The sequence below is a fragment of the Macrotis lagotis genome, chromosome 6, assembly GCF_037893015.1.
Source record: "Macrotis lagotis isolate mMagLag1 chromosome 6, bilby.v1.9.chrom.fasta, whole genome shotgun sequence".
NCBI lineage: Eukaryota > Metazoa > Chordata > Mammalia > Peramelemorphia > Peramelidae > Macrotis > Macrotis lagotis.
This window is the reverse complement of record NC_133663.1, coordinates 186153269-186175626: the sequence shown is the minus strand read 5'-3', so window position 1 is coordinate 186175626 and position 22358 is coordinate 186153269. Positions and strand designations below refer to the sequence as shown.

Genomic DNA, 22358 nt, shown 5'->3' with positions numbered 1-22358 from the left:
CTGGAGGGTGAAAAATAACAGCTGTCATTGTAGTTCCCAAGATGAAATTTATTTTAACCCACTAAATCATGGTTTAAGAATGGCAGTAGGGAGAGCATTCATAGTGTAAGTTTTTAAGGATTGAAGGTAGAAATGTAAATACATAAATCAATTGCCCTTGATGTAGAATCTTTTTCCTTCCAGGAACTTTCACTTACAGTGGTATATTTGTTCCCACAATATTCTTATGAAAATATGATGACAGGTTAGGAAACAAACTCCCCAAAGATGGAGACTTATTCAAGACTACATAGTAATCATAATAGGAATGGTATCTAAATGACACTTTTTCATAAGAAGTACAATTTTTTATTATGGGTTTAAAAAATATGCTACAAATCTATTTGATATTCACCAATATCCTATAATGCTCAGGGTCAAGTGGTTGAGGCGAGTTTTCCTGACTTTACTTCTAGCTCTCTAACTACTGAACCCTTAGCTGCCAAAGGACCTTTAGGGTGTCTACCCAGGTGCAGACCTTGTCAGGATGTAGTTATTCCATGACTGGGATAAAAGAGGAGACCTTTATTTGAGAGCTCCACACCTTCCCAGCAGCAGGGCCTCTCTAGATGGGAGGGTTTCTAGAACATTTATGAGATTCCAATCTACTTGGTTCAGGTTGAAACCATGAAGACAGCCCAGAGCAAGAAGATCCCTTGGCCCAAAAGAGTCAAGAACCTGAGTTATGCTCAAAGCAGCGAATCAACAATCCTGAGATATCTTTGGTACTCTTCAGCCATTTTGGAAAGCCATTCAAAGGTATCTGTGAACTTTCATAACACTGTCAATTAGTATTTAAAAAAAACTAGAAACTTTAACAAGGGCAGGCCCCCAAATATAAGGATATGGCCAATACACATGCTGCAGAAGATGCTAACAATAAATGTTAGTTGGTAATGAAGATAATCAGAAGCAGCACAGTCAAGCATTCAAAGATGGTTCTTTGACTTCCAACATGTTTCTTCCTTTATTAAGACCCCTGTCCTAAACACGACCCAAGACAGAACAGATATGAGTCTGTCAGAGGGACTCATTATCATCATTAAAGCTTGCTTAATTCTGTTGCTTCCTTAGGTAAGAAACTCCTCTAATGGTAAAAAAAAAAAAATGCAACCTATTTACAAACTTGTCATTCTGACCGACAGATTCTTGTTCATGTTCTTAAATAAATTCCCTATAAAGGATTTACCTGGGAGCTTCTAGTCTTTTACTATTTTGTGAATCCCACTGTAGGAGCTGGGCTGTCCACCTCTCATTCTTCTAGTGTTAGCCAATCTCTGATAATTTCCTTGATGATGGCTTTGAAGCCTTTTCTTACATACAAGTGATAGTTGGCAATATGAGAAAGTATAGAGGGGTGTAAAATTATCACGGGATTTCTTTCTCCCATGCCCTTTCAGTCAACTAAGATTTTTATTTACCAGTGACCATGGTGTTCCATGAATGACAATCATATTCAGCAGAAGAATGGTAGTGTTAGAAATAAACAAAACCAACAATTTGATAGGTCATGAGAATGTCTGAGAATGTGGAAAACACTGCATCACTGTCCCAGTATAATACTGCCTATCTGCTTTTATTCAGTTCATCTAAGTCACATACAGACCCCATTTAAGATGGATGTACTTAAATAACTCAGTGGGCTTCCATCCAACTGCCAAGTCATAAGCTAGGCTGTAGGTTTCTTTTGTCCAATCCTTCCTCAACATATTTTGTGAATGGTTTTATAATCAAAATTAGTGTTAATGCAGGCTAATAGATTTACAAACTGGTGATATTTTCAGGACTGTTTTGGTCTTCCTATCATGGCAACAGTTTTATGCAAATTAAACATCTCAAAGAAATAGTGATAATTAGATGCTGTTACTTCCTCCCCACCCCTTTCTCAGAGACGGACATATCTAAATAGTTGGATTTTTAAAGACTTTCATCTAATAAGGTACATCTCATGTAAATGTTAAAATTACATCAGACTCCTTGACATATATATATATGTATATATATATATGTATATAAATATATATATATATATCAAGAGATATTTCTATTGATGATCTTACAATTATCAACAAAGCCATAAAACTTACAAGTGTATACTCAGTAAAGATGTTCACTACTGTCCTTAAAGTATGGGGACTGCACAGAATCCAAAGTGAACAGAGTTTTCTCACAGAGAAGTCCACCTGATATTCCTGTAAGGGATAGTCTTGTGCTGGATATATTAAGCACTGAAATCTCCTCAATGAGACAGATCCACAACCATTCAAAAGAAAAAAAAAGCCTAATAATCCACACAGGAAAATCAAAGTGGATGAAGAATGACAACTGTCTAGATTGTAATGTGTGGCCAAACAAGTCATTCAGTAAACTGATCCATCAACAATACTCCATCATGGAGCTATTCACAGAGAGATGATGAGCTGGGACCCAGAATCAAATGGGGAAAAAAGCAGTGTAGACTGTATTTATGAAACTTGCACAAGGCTTCAGAGATGCCAAGTTCTCTTCTGGTGCAAAGATCTATCTTTTAAACACAAGTATTTTGGGGGTAATGATAGACAGCTATGAATCATGAAACATCATCATCAAAGAACTAGATAAAGATGAATGAAATGAATTAAAAAAGTCAAGAAATTTCTGTGTGCAAATCCCTAGGAATACAAGTGGAAAAGCACAATACGTTCTTACTCTCAAGAAGAGATGACACATACATATATTTTAAAATTAGGAAATTTTAGTTGCAACCCAGGGAGACAAATACAGTGGTCCTTACAGGGCGGTGGTAAAGCAGATGTTGGAAAATCTTCTTTAATGTCATTTCCATGTTTAAAATAACATTTCTTATGATGAATTCAACAGAACCATGGACTCTGGTGACAAGAACTTCTTTGCTGGGTCTTAAGCAGTTAAGGCTGCTGACAAAGCAAGGAGCTATGATCCCTGCAGGAGTAGTTCACATCTCCCTAAGAATCAAGCCCCTGGATGATGGCTGAGGGGGCTGGACTAGATGTAGGGCCTATGGTTTGAGAACTGAATGGGATGGGAAGGGGGAGGACCATTGCCATTCTTGGGGCTTTGAGGCTCAAGGTCCTGGGCTGCCTCTATAGGAGAACGGACTGAGGGAAGATAATGGCAACAATTTTACAAACCTAGTACATGCTTGCCTCTTGTTTCTTCTTTGTGATATTCTTTAGAGCATCTCAAGTTCCATGGTGTACCACCATGCTGGTGGTATTGAAAAAGATGAGCCTTTGCTCTGGGGACATTACAACCACTCTGTCCCAATCAAGGGTTACTATCTGATCTGTCACAGATATACACACTGACAAACTTTATAGAGTCCTTCCAAATCCATGTTGCAATGTGGACAATGGACACTCTTCACCCACAGGTTTTTCCTGTGTGGATGGCGAACCCAAATTCTTCTGATTAATTACACATTTTTCCCCAGGAAACAATATTCTAGAGCTTGATGTAATCGGCATAATGCCAGCCACCTAAAGGAACATCAAGAAAATATCATCCCCTAGGAAATCCACTTCTGCTTGTCCTTTGTGCTATATCTCATCTATCATGGGGGAACATAAAGTTTCCCTTTTATGATTCAACTGATGTTTAGCATCAAAGGATCAGTGAACAGTCTTATTTCTGTTATAACTTCCAACGAATCTGGAATGATTTTAATGTATGGATGGTAGATCTCATGTTGAAAAGGGGGCCATATAATGATGTTTTGTTATTAAAAAATCAAACCAAAAAGAATTTACTGAGTGCCTCCACATAGTAGTGCCTACACATGTCAGACACTAAAATACTTTATGGGGTAGAAAGGGGATGTGGGGGGTAGAAACAGAAGTAGAAGTGTAATCAATAATAAAAATAAGGAACTTATATTCTGTAAACATTTTTGAGTCAGTTGTGAAAGGTAAGATGTGGCCTTCTATTGAACTATGAAAACCTACTTGTTCTCTCTTAAAACCTCCCCCAAGATGCCTCTGAGTCATGTTCAGATGACTATCAAAAAGATTCATCTAACTGAGTTAGTAAATAATTCAGTTGTTTTTGACATTCTGGTCTCCTTGTTGTGGTAATTAATTTACATAAGTTAAATGCCTATATAAAATTATCATGCTCAATATTATCCATTTCTGTTTCTGGTGTCATTTTAGGCATTTCTGACTGCCAGAATTCAGCTATTTCAATTTAATCATAAATCTTTTTCTCATCATTAATCTTTCTTCTTGGTTTATACTCATTCCAACTTTAAATGTGTCAAGTCACTATAGTTTGACTCTTCATTTTTGTGATATTTAGTACTCATATTTCTAACATCAATCATTTGTTTTCTCAAATAAAGAACTCATGATATAAAGTTATGAGGCTTTAGTTTAATTTATATTTTTAGCCTTCTCATTCCTTCTTCCTGAATGATGCTGTCCTATATATTTTTCACCATCTCAACTTTCCTGCTTTTGCACCAAAGTCAGAGAATATATTGATTAGGAGGGTCTAAATGAGTTCTTTAGAGAATCTCTGCTTTTACATTCTTAGGAAATATAAGGGATAGATGTTAAGCTGTAATTACTTCTGTGATAGATTTCTTTTGTAAAAACTTATTAATACTGAAATATGTGATATTCCACACAAGCTAAGGTTTCTTATTGTCTTTGGATATATGATCAAACAAACCCATTTCTCCAATCCCTTTTTATACATGGATGAGTCATTTTTCCATTTGAAGTAGAATTTCCTTCTTTCTTCTGTTTTCATTTACATAGAGAAGTATCTTCCACAAAGTCCTGCTCAAATGCTTTGACGATAACTGCAATTTCTTGAAGGTTATATTTGCAAAGCATAAAGTTTGGCAGGTTCTATCATGCTAAAATATTTCAAGTATGGCCCTAGAAAAAGGAGTCTGTTTTCCAAGGGTCAGTCTAGTAAAGTAAGGAATAATATATCAACAACAGGCTGACATTTGGCAATGGACATTTTGTTCATGGTAACCCATAAAATGCTATACAAACATGAATAATTATTATCATAACAAGTAAAGTCCTAAATTCATTGAGTCCAACATAGAATACAACTTGAGGGTAATTTGTTAAGAAAAGAAAGAAATGAGTAAAGAAAAACTTACAGGCAAGTTAGATAAATAATTAACCATAGAGGTTGATATCTAATTTGTTGACGTAGCACAACTGGACAAACTATTTATGTCTGAGTAATATATCAGTTTTGCATTTAACAGTACTTTGTCACACTGAAAACAAAAAGGGAAATATAGTTCTTTTAAGTTATAGTCTACTATTTTCACTTTTAAAAACTTGCTTTATGTTTTTCTTTTCTCATGTTTTTCCCCTTTTAGTTATGATTCTTCTTTCACAACATGATTCATGGAAACATGTTTAATCTGTGCATGTAATAATCTGTATCAAATTACTTGCTATCATGGAGAGGGAGAAAGGAGGGAAGTAGAAAACTGTAGAAGTCAAAACCTTACAAAAAGATCAAAGTTGAAAATTATCTTTGCATGCAATTAGAAAAAAATAAACTTATCATCTGAATTTCAAAATGAATAAAGAAGTTATACTCTTTTGTATTAATTTTATAAACTGGTTTCACCTGGCAGAAAACCTTGTGCCACTTGAAGTCGAACCTGATGATGATGTGACATATACACTGCTGATTGATCCCTGAGCCATTTCTGAAAAACAGAAGGAAAATAAGTCACTTAATAAACTTTTAAATAAGCAAAAAAAAAATGTGAAAGAGCAAAGAAAACTGAGATTATTCACACACAAAAAAGGAGAAAAGGCTAAGAGGTAGAAATTTAATGCTAGCTTTCAAATATGTAAGGAATTATATGAATGATGGTGATCAATTATTCCTAATATCCACCAAGAAGAGAACAGAAGGAAAAGATTTAAAATAACTAGCATGAGGGATATAAATAAATCAGGAAGTCAAAAAGAAAAGAACAATGAAGTATTTTACTTTTTTGAAAACAGATTTTGCTTTCTCAAGGATGGTTTGGTCAACTTCTGCCCAACTGTAAGCAATAAACTAATTCTTTAGGGTCAATCCTTCCTAGTCTATTTTTTTTCCAGTTGATGCCTTTAAGTTTTATTGATGGTGTGCCTTCATATCAGTCATTTCCATCTTCCCTCATTAAAACCTTCCTAAGTGATAAAGAAAAACAATGAAGCTAAACCATTCCACCCAGAGCCATCTGACAATGCATATACACCTCTGCATCCTGATAGGCCCAGACTTCTCTTGTTCCAGACCTTTCACTCATTTTTCTTTCAAAAGATCTGTTCAACTGCATTATTGTGTCACTGTGTATGCTTGTCTTGGTTCCATTACTTTATCCTGTATAAACCTCCTCATATTTCTTTGAATTCTATCTGTTAATTTAGGCATAAAACAATTGTCATATTCATTTGCCATAGAATTTCCAGCCCCTCCTCACTGAAGGGTCCTTCCACCATCAGTGGGATGCATATACCAAATACACTGACTTGAGCATGGTTTGTCTTTACACTCCTTGGGGGACCATGTTCAGGAGGGGCTTGCTCAGTGGGACTGTAGAGATACTTTATTTCCAAGAATACAAATTAAAATTGAGAATGGTTGCCTCATTCTGCAAGGTCGCCAGTGGCACATCAGTATGCCTGGCCCCCAAAAGTCCTTCATCTTTGTCAGTCTGCTTGGCAGAGATGCAAAGATTCAAAGTTGCTTTTTTCAAATGATCACTTAGGGTCTACTACATTTCTTTTGATAATTGTTCAAATCCTCTGATTATTAATTTGAAAAGACCATTTTGTGCAATATTCCTGTATATGCAGAGTATCAGATGTGAATCAATGGTATCTGAAGCAAATATTTTGGCCACTTTTTTTTTTTTGCTTTTCTGATTCTACAGGAGCAGTTCTTTTATTTATGCAAAGGGTTTTTTTTTTTTGGTTTTGTTTTGTTTTTTGGCAAGGCAATGGGGTTAAGTGACTTGCCCATGGTCACACAGCTAGGTTAAGTATTAAGTGTCTGAGGTCACATTTGAACTCCGCTCCTCCTGATTCCAAGGTTGGTGCTCTAACCACTGCACCACCTAGATGTCCTGCAATGGTTTTTTAATAATGATACTCATTTACTCATGGTCACCCCATTCCTCTTTTGTCCCTCTGTCCCGTTTAATTCCTTCCCTAGTCACAGCTGTGAGGGGTACCTATTTCATTTCCTTACTTCTTAATGATAAGATCTTTTATATTTCAAGTCATGTAGACAATTTCATCTCATGAAACAATGTGTGAGATAATGGGATAAATCTAAATTTTGCCAAATCGAAATCTATTTTTTACAATAGTTCTTAACAAACTGAGTTCTTCCCCCCAATAATTTATGTTCTTAAATTATGAAACACTGGATCTACTGTTGCCCATTGCTCCTTTTTCTTATTTATCTAGTCTGTTCCACTGATCTACTTTTCTGTTTTTAAACAAGACCAGATAGATTTAATTATTACAGATTTATAACATGATTGAATACCAATTCCATATGTGCTTTTTCTCATTCTTTCCTTAAGATTCTAGAATTTTGTTTTTTCAAATGAATCATCATTTTGGTCTGGGCTCCAGAAAAATATTTCCTTGGTAATCTAACTACTATAAGGATAAACCATCAAATTAATTCAGAAAATAGTCATTTTTTATTATAATAGCATAGTCCAAGAATAAGCAATGAATATATCTTCATTTATATGTAAATCTCCCATTATTTCTCTAGCATGTTACACAACTCATTGGTTCTTAGATTTAGAAAAGCAAGTACCTTTACAAGCTAGCTAATCCAATCTCCTCCTTTTACAAATGAAGAAATTGAGGCCAGGGGAGGTTACATAATTTTTCTAAAGTCTAACAGGTAATTAATTAGAAGCAAAATTTGAACTGGTCTCCTGACATCAAACCCATTCTATAACACTGTTGTTGTTATGTAAATGTGATGCAAGCCTTGATAGGTTAGCATCTACATAATTGGTGCATTTTACATTTAATCTCAGTGAAATTTCTCATCATTTCTTCCTTGTTTTTGTTAGAATTGTTTAAAAATGCTGGTGATTATTATGAACTTATTTTACTATCCTGCTATATCTATTAATCACTTTTAACAATCCCTCTGCTGATTCTTTAGGATTTTATACTATTATAGTGTCTGCAAAAGTTTTTGTCTTCTTTTGAATATTTCATTTTGTCCTCCTGCTACTACAATTATAGAATTGTGTCATTAATAGTCTTTTTTACTTTAGTCTGTTTTTAAAAAATGAGTGCAATACTTTGTCAAAAAGCTTGTTCTGAATATATGGAAATAATCATGATTTTTCACACACACACACACACACACACACACACACACATAAATAATGTTTTCCTAAAGTCAGACCATACTTGTATTCCTGGTATGAACATACTGAATTAGTTGCTAAGGATTTTCTTTAAAATTTTACATAAATGTTTGTTACTAAGACTAATTTAGTTAGTTGTCTTCTACTTCTGCTTTTTTGGATGTTAGTACTATTTCCATTTCTAATTAATTCCAACATGAAAACAACAACAACAAATGGTTAAAATTTAAGGCTGTATGATTAGAATGATCAAGTTTGGTCTCCAAGAAGTTAGATGAAATGAAATCTCTTTTTGCTAGTTTGTAGAAGTTGGGGGGAACAGAAGGCTTCAAGGTGTGAAATACTGATCAAAACAGACTTTTTCAATATGCTGTTTCACTTTTTGCTGAACTTTTTTTTCTTCTTAAGTTTTCTTTTGAGAGTGGGGGGTCAAGGACACAATGAACAATAATACGGGTGATATAGTGGTATGTTTTTATTTTTTTAAAGTTTGTTAATGTACCTTCTGTTTTTATTGTGGAGAATATTTTTAGTGGCATAGGTACTGATGACCCTTTAAATGTCAGAAAATGTTCAATTATAAATACATCCGTCTGATGGTTTGTGTAAGATCTACGTCGTTATACCTTAGCATAGAATGAACTTTTATAAAACTGCCTTACACACAAAGAGAAACAGTATATTATTCAACATATCCATTCACAATTCATCACAGATCAGGCAACAATCAGGTAACAGTTCATTCTCTTCTATATTTTTGTTCAATTTATCTCACTTTTAGAGGAACACTAAATAGTTAATTATCTTTTTACAATTAACTTATCTTCTCAGAACTTAATTGCTTAATCAAATTGCCATTTGATGTATATATATTTAATATTTTCCAACATCTATGGTGCCTTTAAACATCAGTCTACCTAGCCTTGAACAATTTTTATTGCTAGCTTATCGGAGAGTAGAATTGGGGCTCCTTTTTTTAATTTTTATTTTTTTAGGCTTTTGTAAGGCAAATGGGGTTAAGTGGCTTGCCCAAGGCCACACAGCTAGGTAATTATTAAGTGTCTGAGACCGGATTTGAACCCAGGTACTCCTGACTCCAGGGCTGGTGCTTCATCCACTGCACCCCCTAGCCGCCCCGGGACTCCTTTTTCTAAGGTTCCTGAACCATGACAAGTTTTGCTTCATCCCTGTAATATTTTTCTTCAATCATTTTAATTATGTTTTCTGGTCAGCAACAAATTGAGTTTTGTTTTCATATTTATTTCTTTGTTACTGTGAAGAACTTAACTTTTCCCATTTAGAATTAAGCTCGTGTAGCCCTATGGTTATGGAGTTTGTCTTCCATTAATTACTTGACATGAATATACAAATGTGTACACACACACACACACACACACACACACACACACACACACACACGCCCCCAGAAGTGTTCCATAGTGGAAGCAGGGCTAATCTTATCTTTGTCCTTTTCCAGCACAGTTCTACCTTCTCTCAGTACTGACTTTCCAGGATTTACAAAGATCTTCTCTTTGACAATGGAAGCAACTTGAAATGTATCACTTTGTCTCCAGTAGCTATCCTCTCAAATGTACACGATTCTTATCTATTCCCTTCCTCCTATCTCCTTGGGATCATGATTCCTTTTCACTGGCTAGAACTAAATCTTACTTTTTCTTCTGTATTTCCCTCTTAATGATACTCCCCCAAATTCTAATCTCCCCTCTCCTCTTCAGTGCTAACCAGTCATTATCTTGCTCTTTTGTCCATAGCCAGACTAATACAGTTGTCCTAGCTCTCTGCTGAGAGGAGCTGCTTCCATCAAAGTTGGTCATCTCACAATGTTGTTGTTAATGTGTACATTGTTCTGTTGGTTCTGCTCCCTTGGCTCAACATCAGGTCCTGTAATTCTTTCCATGTTTCTTCTAGAGGTAGACCATTCATGGTTTCTTCTAGAACAACAGTATTCCAGAATATTCACTTACCTTCTTGCTCAGCCATTCCCCAATTGATGGGCACTCCCTCAATTTCCAATTCTTTGCCACTACAAAAAGAGCTACTATGAATATTTTCAAACATGTAGGATTTTTCCCATTTTTTTATGATTTCTTCTAGTCCTAGAACTAGAATTGCTGGATCAAAGAGTATGATTAGTTTTATTGCTCTTTGGGCATAATTGCATCTTGCTCTCCAGAATGGATGGGTCAGTTCACAACTCCACCAACAATGCAACAATGTTCCAACCTCCTACAACCCCTCCAACATTGCTCATCTTAGTAAATCTGATAGGTGTGAGATTGTACCTCACAGTTGTTTTAATTTGCATTTCTCTAATCAGTAATGATTGGAGCATTTTTTCTTATCATTATATATAGCTTTAATTTCTTCATTTGAAAACTGCCTGTTCACATCCTTTGACCATTTATCAACTGGAGAATGACTTGAAACCGTATAAATGTGATGCAATCCTCTATATAGTTTAGAAATGAGACCTTTAAAAGAATCCCTAGCTGTGAAAAATAGTTTCCCAGCTTTCTGTTTTCCTTCTAATCTTGGCAGCACTGGTTTTATTTGTGCAAAAATTTATATAGTCAAAATCATATTTTTGCAATTTATAATGTACTCTATTTCTTGCTTGGTCATAAATTTCTCCCCTTTCCATAGATCTGACAGATAAGAGTATATCTTCATCTGGTAATTGGTCTATAAGTTTCACTCTTTATGTCTAAATCCTATTCACATTTTGACCTTACTTTGGTATAGGGTATGAGCTGTGGGTCTGCCTAATTTTTGCCATACTATTTTCCAGTTTTCCCAACAATTGTTGTCAAATAATGAATTCTTATCCCAGAAACTAATGTCTTTGAGTTTGTCAAACAATAGACACTGTGATCATTTATACTGTTTCTTTTGAACTTATATTCTAATCCACTGATCCATTACTCTTATTTCTTAAGCCGTACCAGGCAGTTTTGGTGACTGCTGCTATATAAGTATAATTTTAGATCTGGTAAAGCTCGGTCACCTGCCTTTACCTTTTTTTCCCATCAGTTCCCTTGATATTCTTGACCTTTTGTCGCTCCAGATGAATTTTGTTACTATTTTCTCTAGCTTAATAAAAGAGTATTTGGTAGTTTGATTGCCATGGCACTAAATAAGTAATTTAATTTGGGTAGAATTGTATGACTCAATTTCTTATTACAAAATCCACCGAAATTGGCTCTTTTCTTCAAACATTTACTCATTTCCCCTCTCAATTAATTTTAAACAGTGACTTGATTTTTTGATGGTATTCTTGCTGTAAAAGTGCTGGTTATTAACCATCTCTCCTCTTTAGGTCTAATGTTCTTGTGCCCTCTCCCTGAGCCCTGGGGTTGTGCTTTCAAATTGGCTCCCTCCACAGTCTGGTTGATGTCTCATTCCTATCTAAAGGTGAAGGTGGTCAGCCTGGGACATACCATGTCCATTGACCATTCTTCACTTTTCCCAGTCTCCCTTCTGTGTTCCATTGTCCTTTCTGAAAAGGAAATCCTGTTTATCACAGGAGCTGGTTGTGAAACGATCAAGGGAGATATGGAGTAGAGAAAACGTCCCACAGGATAACTCTAGAAGGATTACTTCTGGGAAGCCTCTCAGCCATATACTCTCTTCTACCCCTGTTACGTTTTCCATTGACTGGCCCCCCCAAGTTGTATTAATCAATTTTCTTTGGCATAGAATTTCTAGTGTACTCCTTCTATTTTCTCCCAAGGCTCCACAATCTTCTATGACCATTTCCTTTCAAACTTCTCCAGACTCCAGTTGACAGAGGAATAGAGGGGGAGAGACAAGATGAAGGGAAGGAAAAAGGTCCAGGACATCAGGCTGGCTAATTGATCTTTGCAAGCTAATTATTCTGTAAGAATTACCTGGGTCAGGTTCTTTTACTTATCTCTTAATGCCACTGATGAGTTTTCTACATTTGAAGTTTTTAAAGGGTATTAACTTGTGTGGTAGGGAGACATCTTTCAAGATTCTACCAGGATTTTCCAAGACATGGTTTGAAAGAACACCTTCAAGCCACACTTCCAAGGACAACCTGTCAAACTTCTCAGAAAGAGATTCTAATCACAAACCTCTCTCTCTTCAAGTTACTGGATGCAAAAACACACAACCAAACACCCTAAGAGGAACAAGTTGCCTTTTATTGGATACATGTGAGTTAATATTCCTAGTGAAGTCCTCTCAGCGTTAAAAATCATTAAAACAATGACAGACTATTATTCTTAGACTTTTTTCTTAGAAGAAAGAAGGAGAGAGACCTTGCATTCCAAGACAAGTTACATTACTTCAATAAAATAGTTATAATCCTGAAGGTTAATCCCACGATCTGGAAGATGAGGTAATATTTTATGAAAACCTTGCATTCTTTTCTTTGTTGCTGGGGTAGATTTTCACAAGTAGAATGTAACTCTGAAGACTAACCAATGAGTCGATAGAGAGGTACGATAGGGAGGAGGAGGGGATCATGTTAGGCCATATAATCCTGCTTGACTGTCAATTCAGGGCAGCTCTTTGATCTTCACTACCTTTGTGAGACTTGGAGCGTGCCCTTTTCTCAAGAAAAGCCAAAATAAACTTTTTTTCCCTTTAGGTTTTTGCAAGGCAAATGGGGTTAAGTGGCTTGCCCAAGGCCATACAGCTAGGTAATTATTAATTTTTTTGTTTTGTTCAAAGGAGTCTCTATATAATTTTAAGCGAATTTTTATCCCACACACGGGATTGAAATGACATAAGAGAACTGAATTTGTACCACAAGCTCAGTGCACTTGAGCATTCTGTGACTCATGAAGCACAACATCACCTAGTTTCTGATTTTCAGTCCAGTCTTTTCATTTCACTATTATCCCTGGGTGTTTTGTATTTGGAATCCTTCAGAAAGGAAAGCTTTAACCCACTTTCAACAACTTCAGTTTGTTGTAACTTGTCTTTGAACACTGTCCAAAAGCATCATGGCAGTTAACTATTGTCCCACTGACCTGTCACATAAGGTTCCAGAGCTTTAGGTACCAAACTTCTAGCCATCTTTAGGTCTTCTGCAGAACAGCTTCCAGATTCTAGTCCACAAGCCATTCCCATTCGCTTCAATACTTCTATGTCATCATGGATCTCAAATGTGTTGTCGAAATTAAATAGATACTCAAATCTGAAAGGGAAGATTTCATCATTAAAAGATGATGAAGGTTAGGAAAACAGCCAGCAGATGAACACATACCACACATATGCCTCAGAGAATTACTGCTCTTGAAAATGAAGGAAAGAAAGCCAGAGAAATGGACTGGTGTTCCTATAAAGCAGAGAATATGCTTCCTAGGAGTGAGAAGTACAAACATCTAAAATTTGCATAATCAACTTCTCCCGTTTTCCAGTACAATCTTTCAGAAAACTGAAAGGCTGAGAATCATCCCCATGTCCTAAGCTTTGATGAAATGCTCCATTCTTCCTCCAAAAGGAGAATTCTGTCTTTAATGCTTAAAAAATATTGATGTAGGCATCCCAAATCTCCCAATGAAGACAATTCCCTATGGAACTAGCCTCTTTTAAGGCTGGAGAACCCAGTGGTTTAAGTGACTTGCCCAGGGTGACAGAATCAGTGTGTATATATATATATATACACATATATATATATATATATGAAGTTGGACCTGAACACAGCTCTTCCAACTTGGAAACCTGCCTATTGTTGACCTTATTATTCTTCCTCTTGTATTTTTAAACATCTATAGAATTTTGAGGTTAATTTTTCCTTTGAAATAAGTAACTGGTAGGCAAAAAAAGCAACATGTATGCTTTAATAATAAAAACAAAGAGATGTCATTGGACCCTATTTACTAACAAAAATTTGTAGAAGCAAAGTGATGTAGCCAGTTTTGGAACTCCTGCTGCTGTTGCTACATCCAGACTCTGTGATTCTGGGCAAGCTAAAGAGAAGATGCTGACAATATGCACCCCCAATGAGTTTCTCATAAGAGAAATCACAGATCTAGTCTCTAATCCCATCCCTAACAAAAATAAACTGAAGGAAGTGATGTATGGATATTTTGTCTTTAACAAAACCAACTATGGGATTTCTTCATTTTTGACTTGAAACTCACAGCTGAAGCAAAAGGACGGATGGAAAACTTCTCTTTTCCATGAGCAACCTACTTGTCGTTAGAAATACTGCAGTCAATCACTGTCTTCTTGCTGGTGTTCACAATGATAAAAGGTAGGTGTATGACAGAGTTGGAAGGTGGTGGTCGGCTAGCTTGCTGCTCTGCTTGGCGATTTCTCTGTACCAAATTCTTGAAGGCAATTTGCTGAAATAAGATATATGAACTTATAGACTCACCATGTTAGTCACTAACTTTTGATACTAAATATATCTTGACCTCATCCAGAAATATAATACTGTCCTCTAGAAGAACTCTTCATACTCATAACACTGGGAGGTAAAAAAATCCCATGTCAGAGCTGGCAAGGATTTTAGAGGCTGTATAGTTCAACCTTCTTGTTTCATATATGCTAAAGGTGAAGTCCAAGAGAAGTGAGGCAACTAAACCAAGGTCACACAACTTAACAAGCCTCTGAGTTGGGACTAGAATCTAAATTGCATTGTGCAATCAGGAGGGAAGGCTTAAATTTAGCCTCTTTTAAAGAAGACATCAGAAATCTCCTGATAATGATTAATTCATATGACCTCTTTAGCATTTAGAAAACTTCATAATCCTTATAAAGAAAATTCCTTTTGAAAATCAAATACTCAAAGGATTGCTGTGAATTTAGGAAGTGTCCTAATATGCAGATTATTTATCATATCATTTAAATTTTTAAAGAGTCCATGCAATAAAAAAATTTTAAGCTATTTTTTTTTAAAGTCACAGTCCATTTCGTTGTTTCACCACCCCTCTGTCCACACATGACTGGGGAAAAACTTTTCATTGTAAACATTAGATCCTAATCATTGTAAACAAGGTCCTAAAATTTAGTCAGATACTTAAGTGAACATTAATTGAAAAAGTTTGCATAGTATAGTAATGGTATGATTATATATTAAGGAAAAAATTGTAAAGTACAATCAGGTAATCAAACCTAAGATAAAGTACTACCACAGGAGAAAACCATGCAGCAGACCACAATGCTGCATGTAAATGTTCCAAATAGGGTATGATTTATTGTTTCTATCTATTTCCCTGAAAATATAAAGGGAAAATATTAAAATGCACTAGAGGGCACTCTCCAAATTCCATTCATTTCCTCTTATTCCTCTCTCTTCTTCATTTATTATTTCCTGAAATCTTGTTCTTTCACAGCCCAATCCTTCTTTGTCTTTGTGTTCTCTTTTTAAAATCAAACAATCTCAGAGTTAGAAAGGACCCTCCAAGTCCATCAAGACCAGATGAGATCTGAGTAGGCATTTCTTCCTTAGCACAAGGTTTCATGAAACTTTTGCTGAAACTTTGAAGATCAGGGAGCTCATTATCTCCCAGCTCTAACTCTACCAGATGCTCACAGCCATATAATGTTTAAGTTTTGCAGAGCCCTTTATAGATATGATCTCATTTTAGCCTTGCAAAAAGTCTGTGAAATAAAGGCGAACATTAGTCTCATATTATGTAAGAAAAAATGTATGAGGTGGGATTTAAACCCAGCTATTCTTGGTCTTCGAAGATGGTGGTCAACTAGCTTGCTGCTCTGCTTGCCAATATCCCTGCAACAAAGTCTTGAAGGCAATTTGTGGAAATAAGATACCCAACACTCTTCACTAGGCCAGGCAGACCCCATTTATTAAATCAGTCCTAAGCCTAAAAACTGAGCCTAAAAATCTGCTTCTCTACACATTTTATCTTCTGCTCCTCCTCTGGCCACCTGAGGCCAACCAAATTAGTCTGTTCCCTGATTCAAGACTAGTAAATACTTGAAGATAGCTATCAATCATGTTTCCCTACATTTTCTCTTTAACTGGCTAAAAAAAGTTACAAAGGTTCTTTCCAGTGCTCAGATACTGTGTTTCTTCCCTTGACAAGCCTTCAAAAACCTAAAGACATATTAATAATAACCAACCCTAGCTCTTTTAACCTATCTTTGGTTCAGAGTATAGTTTAAGTCTTTTTATCATTCTGTTCACCTTCTTTTGGAAGCATAGTAATTTGTCAAAAGTCCTTTCTAAAATGTGATTCTCAGAAATGAACACAAGATTCCTAATAATAACTATCTAACAAATGCAAAATGACTAGGAGAGTACCACTTCCCTTCACTGATAAAACTTAAGTTTCTATTAGTGCAAACATGTCACACTGTTGACAATAATAGACATGACAGTCTCTGTATTAATTCCATGATGGCCAATATTCTTAAATCTCCTTTTTTTAGTTGTGGTTTTTTTTTTTTTTGCAAGGCAATGGGGTTAAGTGGCTTGCCCAAGGCCACCCAGCTAGGTAATTATTAAGTGTCTGAGGTCACATTTGAACTCAGGTACTCCTGACTCCAGGGCTGGTGCTCTATCCACTGAGCCACCTAGCCGCCCCTAAATCTCCCTTTCTAACTCAGTTTTGCTTTTTTCCCAAGATTCTGACTCCACATTTCCAAAGACCTATTCCTGGGTATACTAACATTACCTCAAAGCCGATTATGTCCATAATAAATCTTGTTCCCCAAAATCAGTTCATTTCATCCCTTCTCTATTCTTTATAACTTCACCTTCAACCCCTCCTTGGTTTCTTTCTTTTTTTTTTGCAAGGCAATTGAGACTCCTAAGTGACTTGCCCAAGGTCACACAGCTAGGCAATTATTAAGTGTCTGAGGTCATATTTGAATTCAGGTACTCTTGACTCCAAAGCCAGTGCTCTATACACTGTGCCACCTAGCTGCCCCGTTCTTCTTAGTTCTTACAATCCAACCAGTTGTCAAGGACTGTAGCTTCTCTCTTCAATCCCACTGTCTCCACCTAAGTTTAGGTATTCATTTATTTCCTCCTAAATAAGACCAATAGTTTGATTCTGATTTCCCTGACTCTAATCTTTCCCCAATCCATACTAATAACAAGGTCATTTTCCAAATCATGGTCCCTGAAAAGAGCCTAAGAGTTAACTCAGAAGATACCTGACTTCCAAATCCCCCCCCTCCAATTCTCATAAGGCACATTATTATGGGCAAGAAAGTAACCTTCCTCATCTATAAAATGCTATAGTCGATATCTTACAAAGTTGTTAGATCTTGCTGAAGATCCTTTTAGATCTAGTTGAAGATCAAATAAGTTAATAATCGATGCCGTTGTATTGGAAGTATAGACACTTTGTATAAAGATGAGGTGTTATTGCTACTAATAAGTGATAAAACACAGTTCTGGCCATACTGAGGCTATAATTTCACATAGTGTAGTAGTCTTATTTGACTACTTCCTTATAGGTTTAATCCAATTATTCAGTTTCCCAAACTGATCCAGCACTTTCCCACTTGTAGAACTGTATTCAGAATGTTTTTCCAACTGAATGGACTTATATATACCTTTCTATCATCCTTTATATCAATTAAAATCTTAGTGATCTTTTTAACACTTCAATCAAAAAAAAAAAATCTCTCTTCTATAGAGCTTTCCTCAATTCTCCATCCAACAGAATAGCCACCCCAGCCCTCCAAGATTTTCCTTTATGGAAAATGCCATATTTGAATTCACACCACAGCTATTTACATACTCATTTAATCTTTCCTTTTACATAATAATGTCTGAAAAACGTGTTTTATTCATTTTTTATTTCCTTACCTCATAAAACACAATAGGTCCCTAATATTCAAATTTTCAAATGCAGGCAAATTGAAAGTTTTCTTCTTACAAAAAATACATTAAGCACTGAAATATCAGTGTTTAACATATCAATTAACATTATCAATAAAATTATCTTGCAGTTTCACAGTGCTTTAAGGTTCCTTAAAGGCTTTTTTCCCACAACAAGCCAGTAAGGAAAGTCAGTTCAAGTGGACACGCATTTCTTACATAGTTATCATGGGCCACTGAATTATTTTAAGTGGTAGGGAAACAAAGAAAGGCAAAAAGACAGCTCCCGCCCACAAGCAGCTCACATTTTGGGGTATATCAGCTGCCAAGACCCCCTGGAGCAGGCAGACTGAGCTGAGAAGCCAGGAAACAGCATCTAAGCAAAGTGGGAAGAGCTAGAGAGAGAGCCCAGGATGGAGGTGGGTTGAGGTCAGTGTCACCAGAAAGAGGAGCAGTGTGGGAAGAGAGGAAAGGTAGGAAGAGGGCCTCGGGCTCTGAAGAGCTTTAAATGCCACACAAAGAAGGTCCCAAGGAACAAGTGAAGCTTAATGGACAGCAAGGGATAAAGTTGGATTTGTCCTTTTGAAAATAAGTTTGGTATTGAATGGAGAATGGATCCCAGTGAAGGTCAGTTCAACAGCTATCTAGATACTTCAGGTGAGAAGAGAGGACCTGAAGTAGGGGGACAGCTGTGCATGTGGAAAGAAGAATCTGCAAGAGGTGTTCTAAAAAGGGACAAGATTTGGCGGTATACTGGGTGTGAGTAGAGAGGACACTACCACCGTCACAAGTCTTTGTGACCAAGAGGGTGGCTGTGCTCATGACGGTAGAGAAGCTGGGAAGAGAAGAGGAGGAGGTGGAGGCAAAGATAACAGGGTCTGTTCTGGACATGGATGAGTCGGCTGACTAGAGGACATCCAATGGCACATGTATGAAAGGCAATTCATAATGGGGAACCAACTGAGAGTTAATACAGATTCAGGAATCATCTGCATAGAGGAGCCAATGAGATTATCAATTGAGATAGTTCAGAGACAGAGCTTTAAGGTTACCCATGGTGAGTGGGTGCGACACAGACAAAGAACCAGTAAAGCAACTGAAGAAAAGACCAAGGAAGGGGAAAGTAAGCAGAGGAGGTGACTGATAGCTTCAAAGACCTCAGAAAGGTCAAGAAGGATAAGGATTGAGAAACAACCAGGAGATTGAGAACTGAGACATCACTGGCACTTTTAGAGAGGGAAATTTCAATTTAGATGATGAATGTTGGAAGAAAAAATGAAGAGGATTTATAATTGAATGAGAGTTGAGGGAAACAGAAGAATTTACAAAGACATTTATACATCTTTCTTAAGGTGTTTAGGGAAGGGGAGGAAAGCTCTAGGATGGTAACTAGCAGGAACAATAAGATCAAGTGAGTATTACTTTTTACTGAGGGAGGAGATACAGCAGCAGGAGAGGAGCTTCAAATAAGAGAGTTGGGATGACAGTGGAAGTGATCTACTGGAGTCAATATTTTTAGTCCTTATAAAAGAAAAAAAGGAGGCTCAGGTGTTAAGTGGTCTGTCCAAGGTCACATGGCAAGTAATTGGGAACTGAAGTACAAACTATGTCTGCCATTCTTTAGTGCTATGACATACTACCAAAATTTAACTACTTAGACATTGTTACTTAAAACTAGAGTGTATTTTGCTATTTTGAAAGATATTAAATGAATAAAGGGAACAGAAATTGTTGCCACACACAATGATGTATTTCATTACCTGTAGAATAAGTTCTTGAAGTTGAGACTGCTTTTGTTTTATTCTCTCAAGTCTTCTCTGCCTCTCTACCTTTAGAAATAAGACACACACAAAAATCATCTCATAGAATCATCCCAAGAAGTTATAGAAGATATAGATAAAAGCAATCTCGGGATTCCAAAGCAATTTAACAAAACAACTTTTTATAATTCAACACTAATTCTACTATGGAAAAAATAAAATTCTTGACTTCAAGGGACTTCTTGATGTTTGTTTCTATGATGCTTCATTCAGACTCTAAATATAACCTGTCAAGTATTTTTGAAGATGAATTTCAATTTCCTTTTAATATTGTCTATATTCACATAATTTACAACTTTAATTGGTTTGATGCCATGAAGATGTCACTTATTACAGGAGCACAGATTTAGCGCTAGTGGGACCTTAGAACCCAACTCTTTCATTTTATATACAAACTTAGGCCCAGAGAATTTATTTCCTAGGGTCACAAAGCTCCTAAGTATCAGACTTTTAGTCTGTGGATCTTGCTATATTCATTAAATAAAAAGAACTCTGAAATAAAGAGATACAATTTATGAAGATATATACTATGGAGAGGGGGAAAAAAGGTTAAGATTCACTTTCCCATTATGTTAAGGTAATAAAATTCCTGGTCAAGTTAACACTTGGCAAGCTAACTATCCACATTAAAAATCAGAAAAACTCAATGTTATTCGGGCTACCCTGCCCACAGCCACAGTACTGCTACATTAGATTTGGGTCCATACATTCAGTTCTCTGACTCAGAGTCTAACAGATATGTAAAAATGAAGGAAAACCCTCTTTAAAAGGGTTAAAGATAAGAAAGCATGTTTCTCTGTCTTTCACCACCATCATTCAATGACTTCATGCAGCAGCAGTAATCCTAATATTGTACCTGATTCCATTATCCTTAACAAATGTAGACCCATTTAGGAAATAGCCAACGTTGCAAACTTTCCAGTTATTTTCCCAAGAACAAAGCTGAAGCCTTGGTATGCTCACTGTAAAGGATAACTGGCAGCTAGAAAGGACATTATAAGTGCAATTAATTACTCACAGAAACCAAAAAGAATCTGGGGGTGGATCAAAGAGGATGATTTTCTCTCCTCCAGAATTCTAGAATACATACTGAACAGAAGACAGTGAAGAACCCAGGAGGCAGCTTCAAAGACTGAGTCATATAGACTCTTAATTTGCTACATGAGGATTATATTGGAGCATAAGCACCACTTCGCTCCTTCAAAAAATTTTTTTTTTCAGAAATGATTCGCATTTTCAATTAAATATGAAAATCAATAACACAGTAACTGGTGGTTCAATTACTGAGCTCTTACCTACATATATGTATTATGATTTAGGCATGGAAAGACAGACAGTTGAATTGATAAGTGGATGGGTAAAAAAAGAAGCAAGGTTGTCCTTTCATCACTTGAGTCATAGAATTAAAATACAACATCCTAGGAGATAGGGATGCTGCCTATGTAATTTGTTTCACAAGAAGAATCAACTGATAAGAAGTGAGTAATAATTATCTAGATGACATCAATGAAAATATAAAAATTCCTACCAGATTTTTATCCTTTCAACTATAAGTAGGATTGAATCAGATTAAATCAAATTAAAATTAATAAGAGGAAAACATCATTCATACCTCTAAATTCTGGCATTCTTGAGCTGAGTTGGTTGGTAGACCAATCCATTTTATTTCCTTCTTCTCTTTTGAGATAATATTCATGGCCATTAAGACATTTAAGGCATCATAGACTCTTCGTCTTATATTCTTCTGGTCATAAGCCTGCTAAAGACATTATGCATTAGAGAAGAAATTAAAAACTTTGTGAAATTGGTGTTTAAAGACCTAAGGTAGGTAAGCAAATTCAAAAGGAGGTAAGATAGACTTTGTTTTATACACTGGACTACTAAAATTAATTCATTATACCTTTCCTCCTGCCCTAGATAAGGGAAAATCAAATTCCCAAAAGAGTAAGCCAGAAAGTGTCAATACATTAACTTAATGTTATTGATCTCTCCTAAAGACTTGATTATAATTAGCTTGACAGTCCTTGAAAGAAAACATAAATCAAAAGCCCCAAAGGGAAACTTTCAGGTCTTTTAGAAAAAAATGAACTCATTTACATCATACTTACCGATTCATTTGGTAAAATGTGGTTATCAGCAGCACTGAACTCTGCGACCAATTCATCAGCCACTTCATTATATGAAGTGGTTCCTTTTCTCTGTACCTTCTCACAAACCTTCATTGAAAAATGTCTTAATCCCTTGCCATTCTTCTCTCCTTTTCTATTGCGCTTCCTTAAAAATACAAAGCAAAATAATATTACCTAAA

General features: G+C 36.0%; 1 protein-coding gene across 2 annotated transcripts in view; it reads right to left on the bottom strand.

Annotated features, from left to right (window-relative positions):
• Positions 1-22358, bottom strand: part of TFDP1 (transcription factor Dp-1) — a 149894-nt gene that overhangs the window by 5084 nt on the left and 122452 nt on the right. Inside the window, exons 6-11 of one of the 2 annotated variants that reach the window (XM_074192107.1) lie at positions 22159-22324; positions 21663-21809; positions 19991-20059; positions 14624-14775; positions 13456-13622; positions 5662-5743 (exon numbers count right to left, since the gene is read on the bottom strand). In XM_074192107.1, coding sequence (XP_074048208.1) covers positions 5662-5743; positions 13456-13622; positions 14624-14775; positions 19991-20059; positions 21663-21809; positions 22159-22324 — 783 coding nt within the window. The remainder of the gene's footprint in view (positions 1-5661; positions 5744-13455; positions 13623-14623; positions 14776-19990; positions 20060-21662; positions 21810-22158; positions 22325-22358) is intronic. The other variant, XM_074192108.1, reaches the window with a different exon arrangement.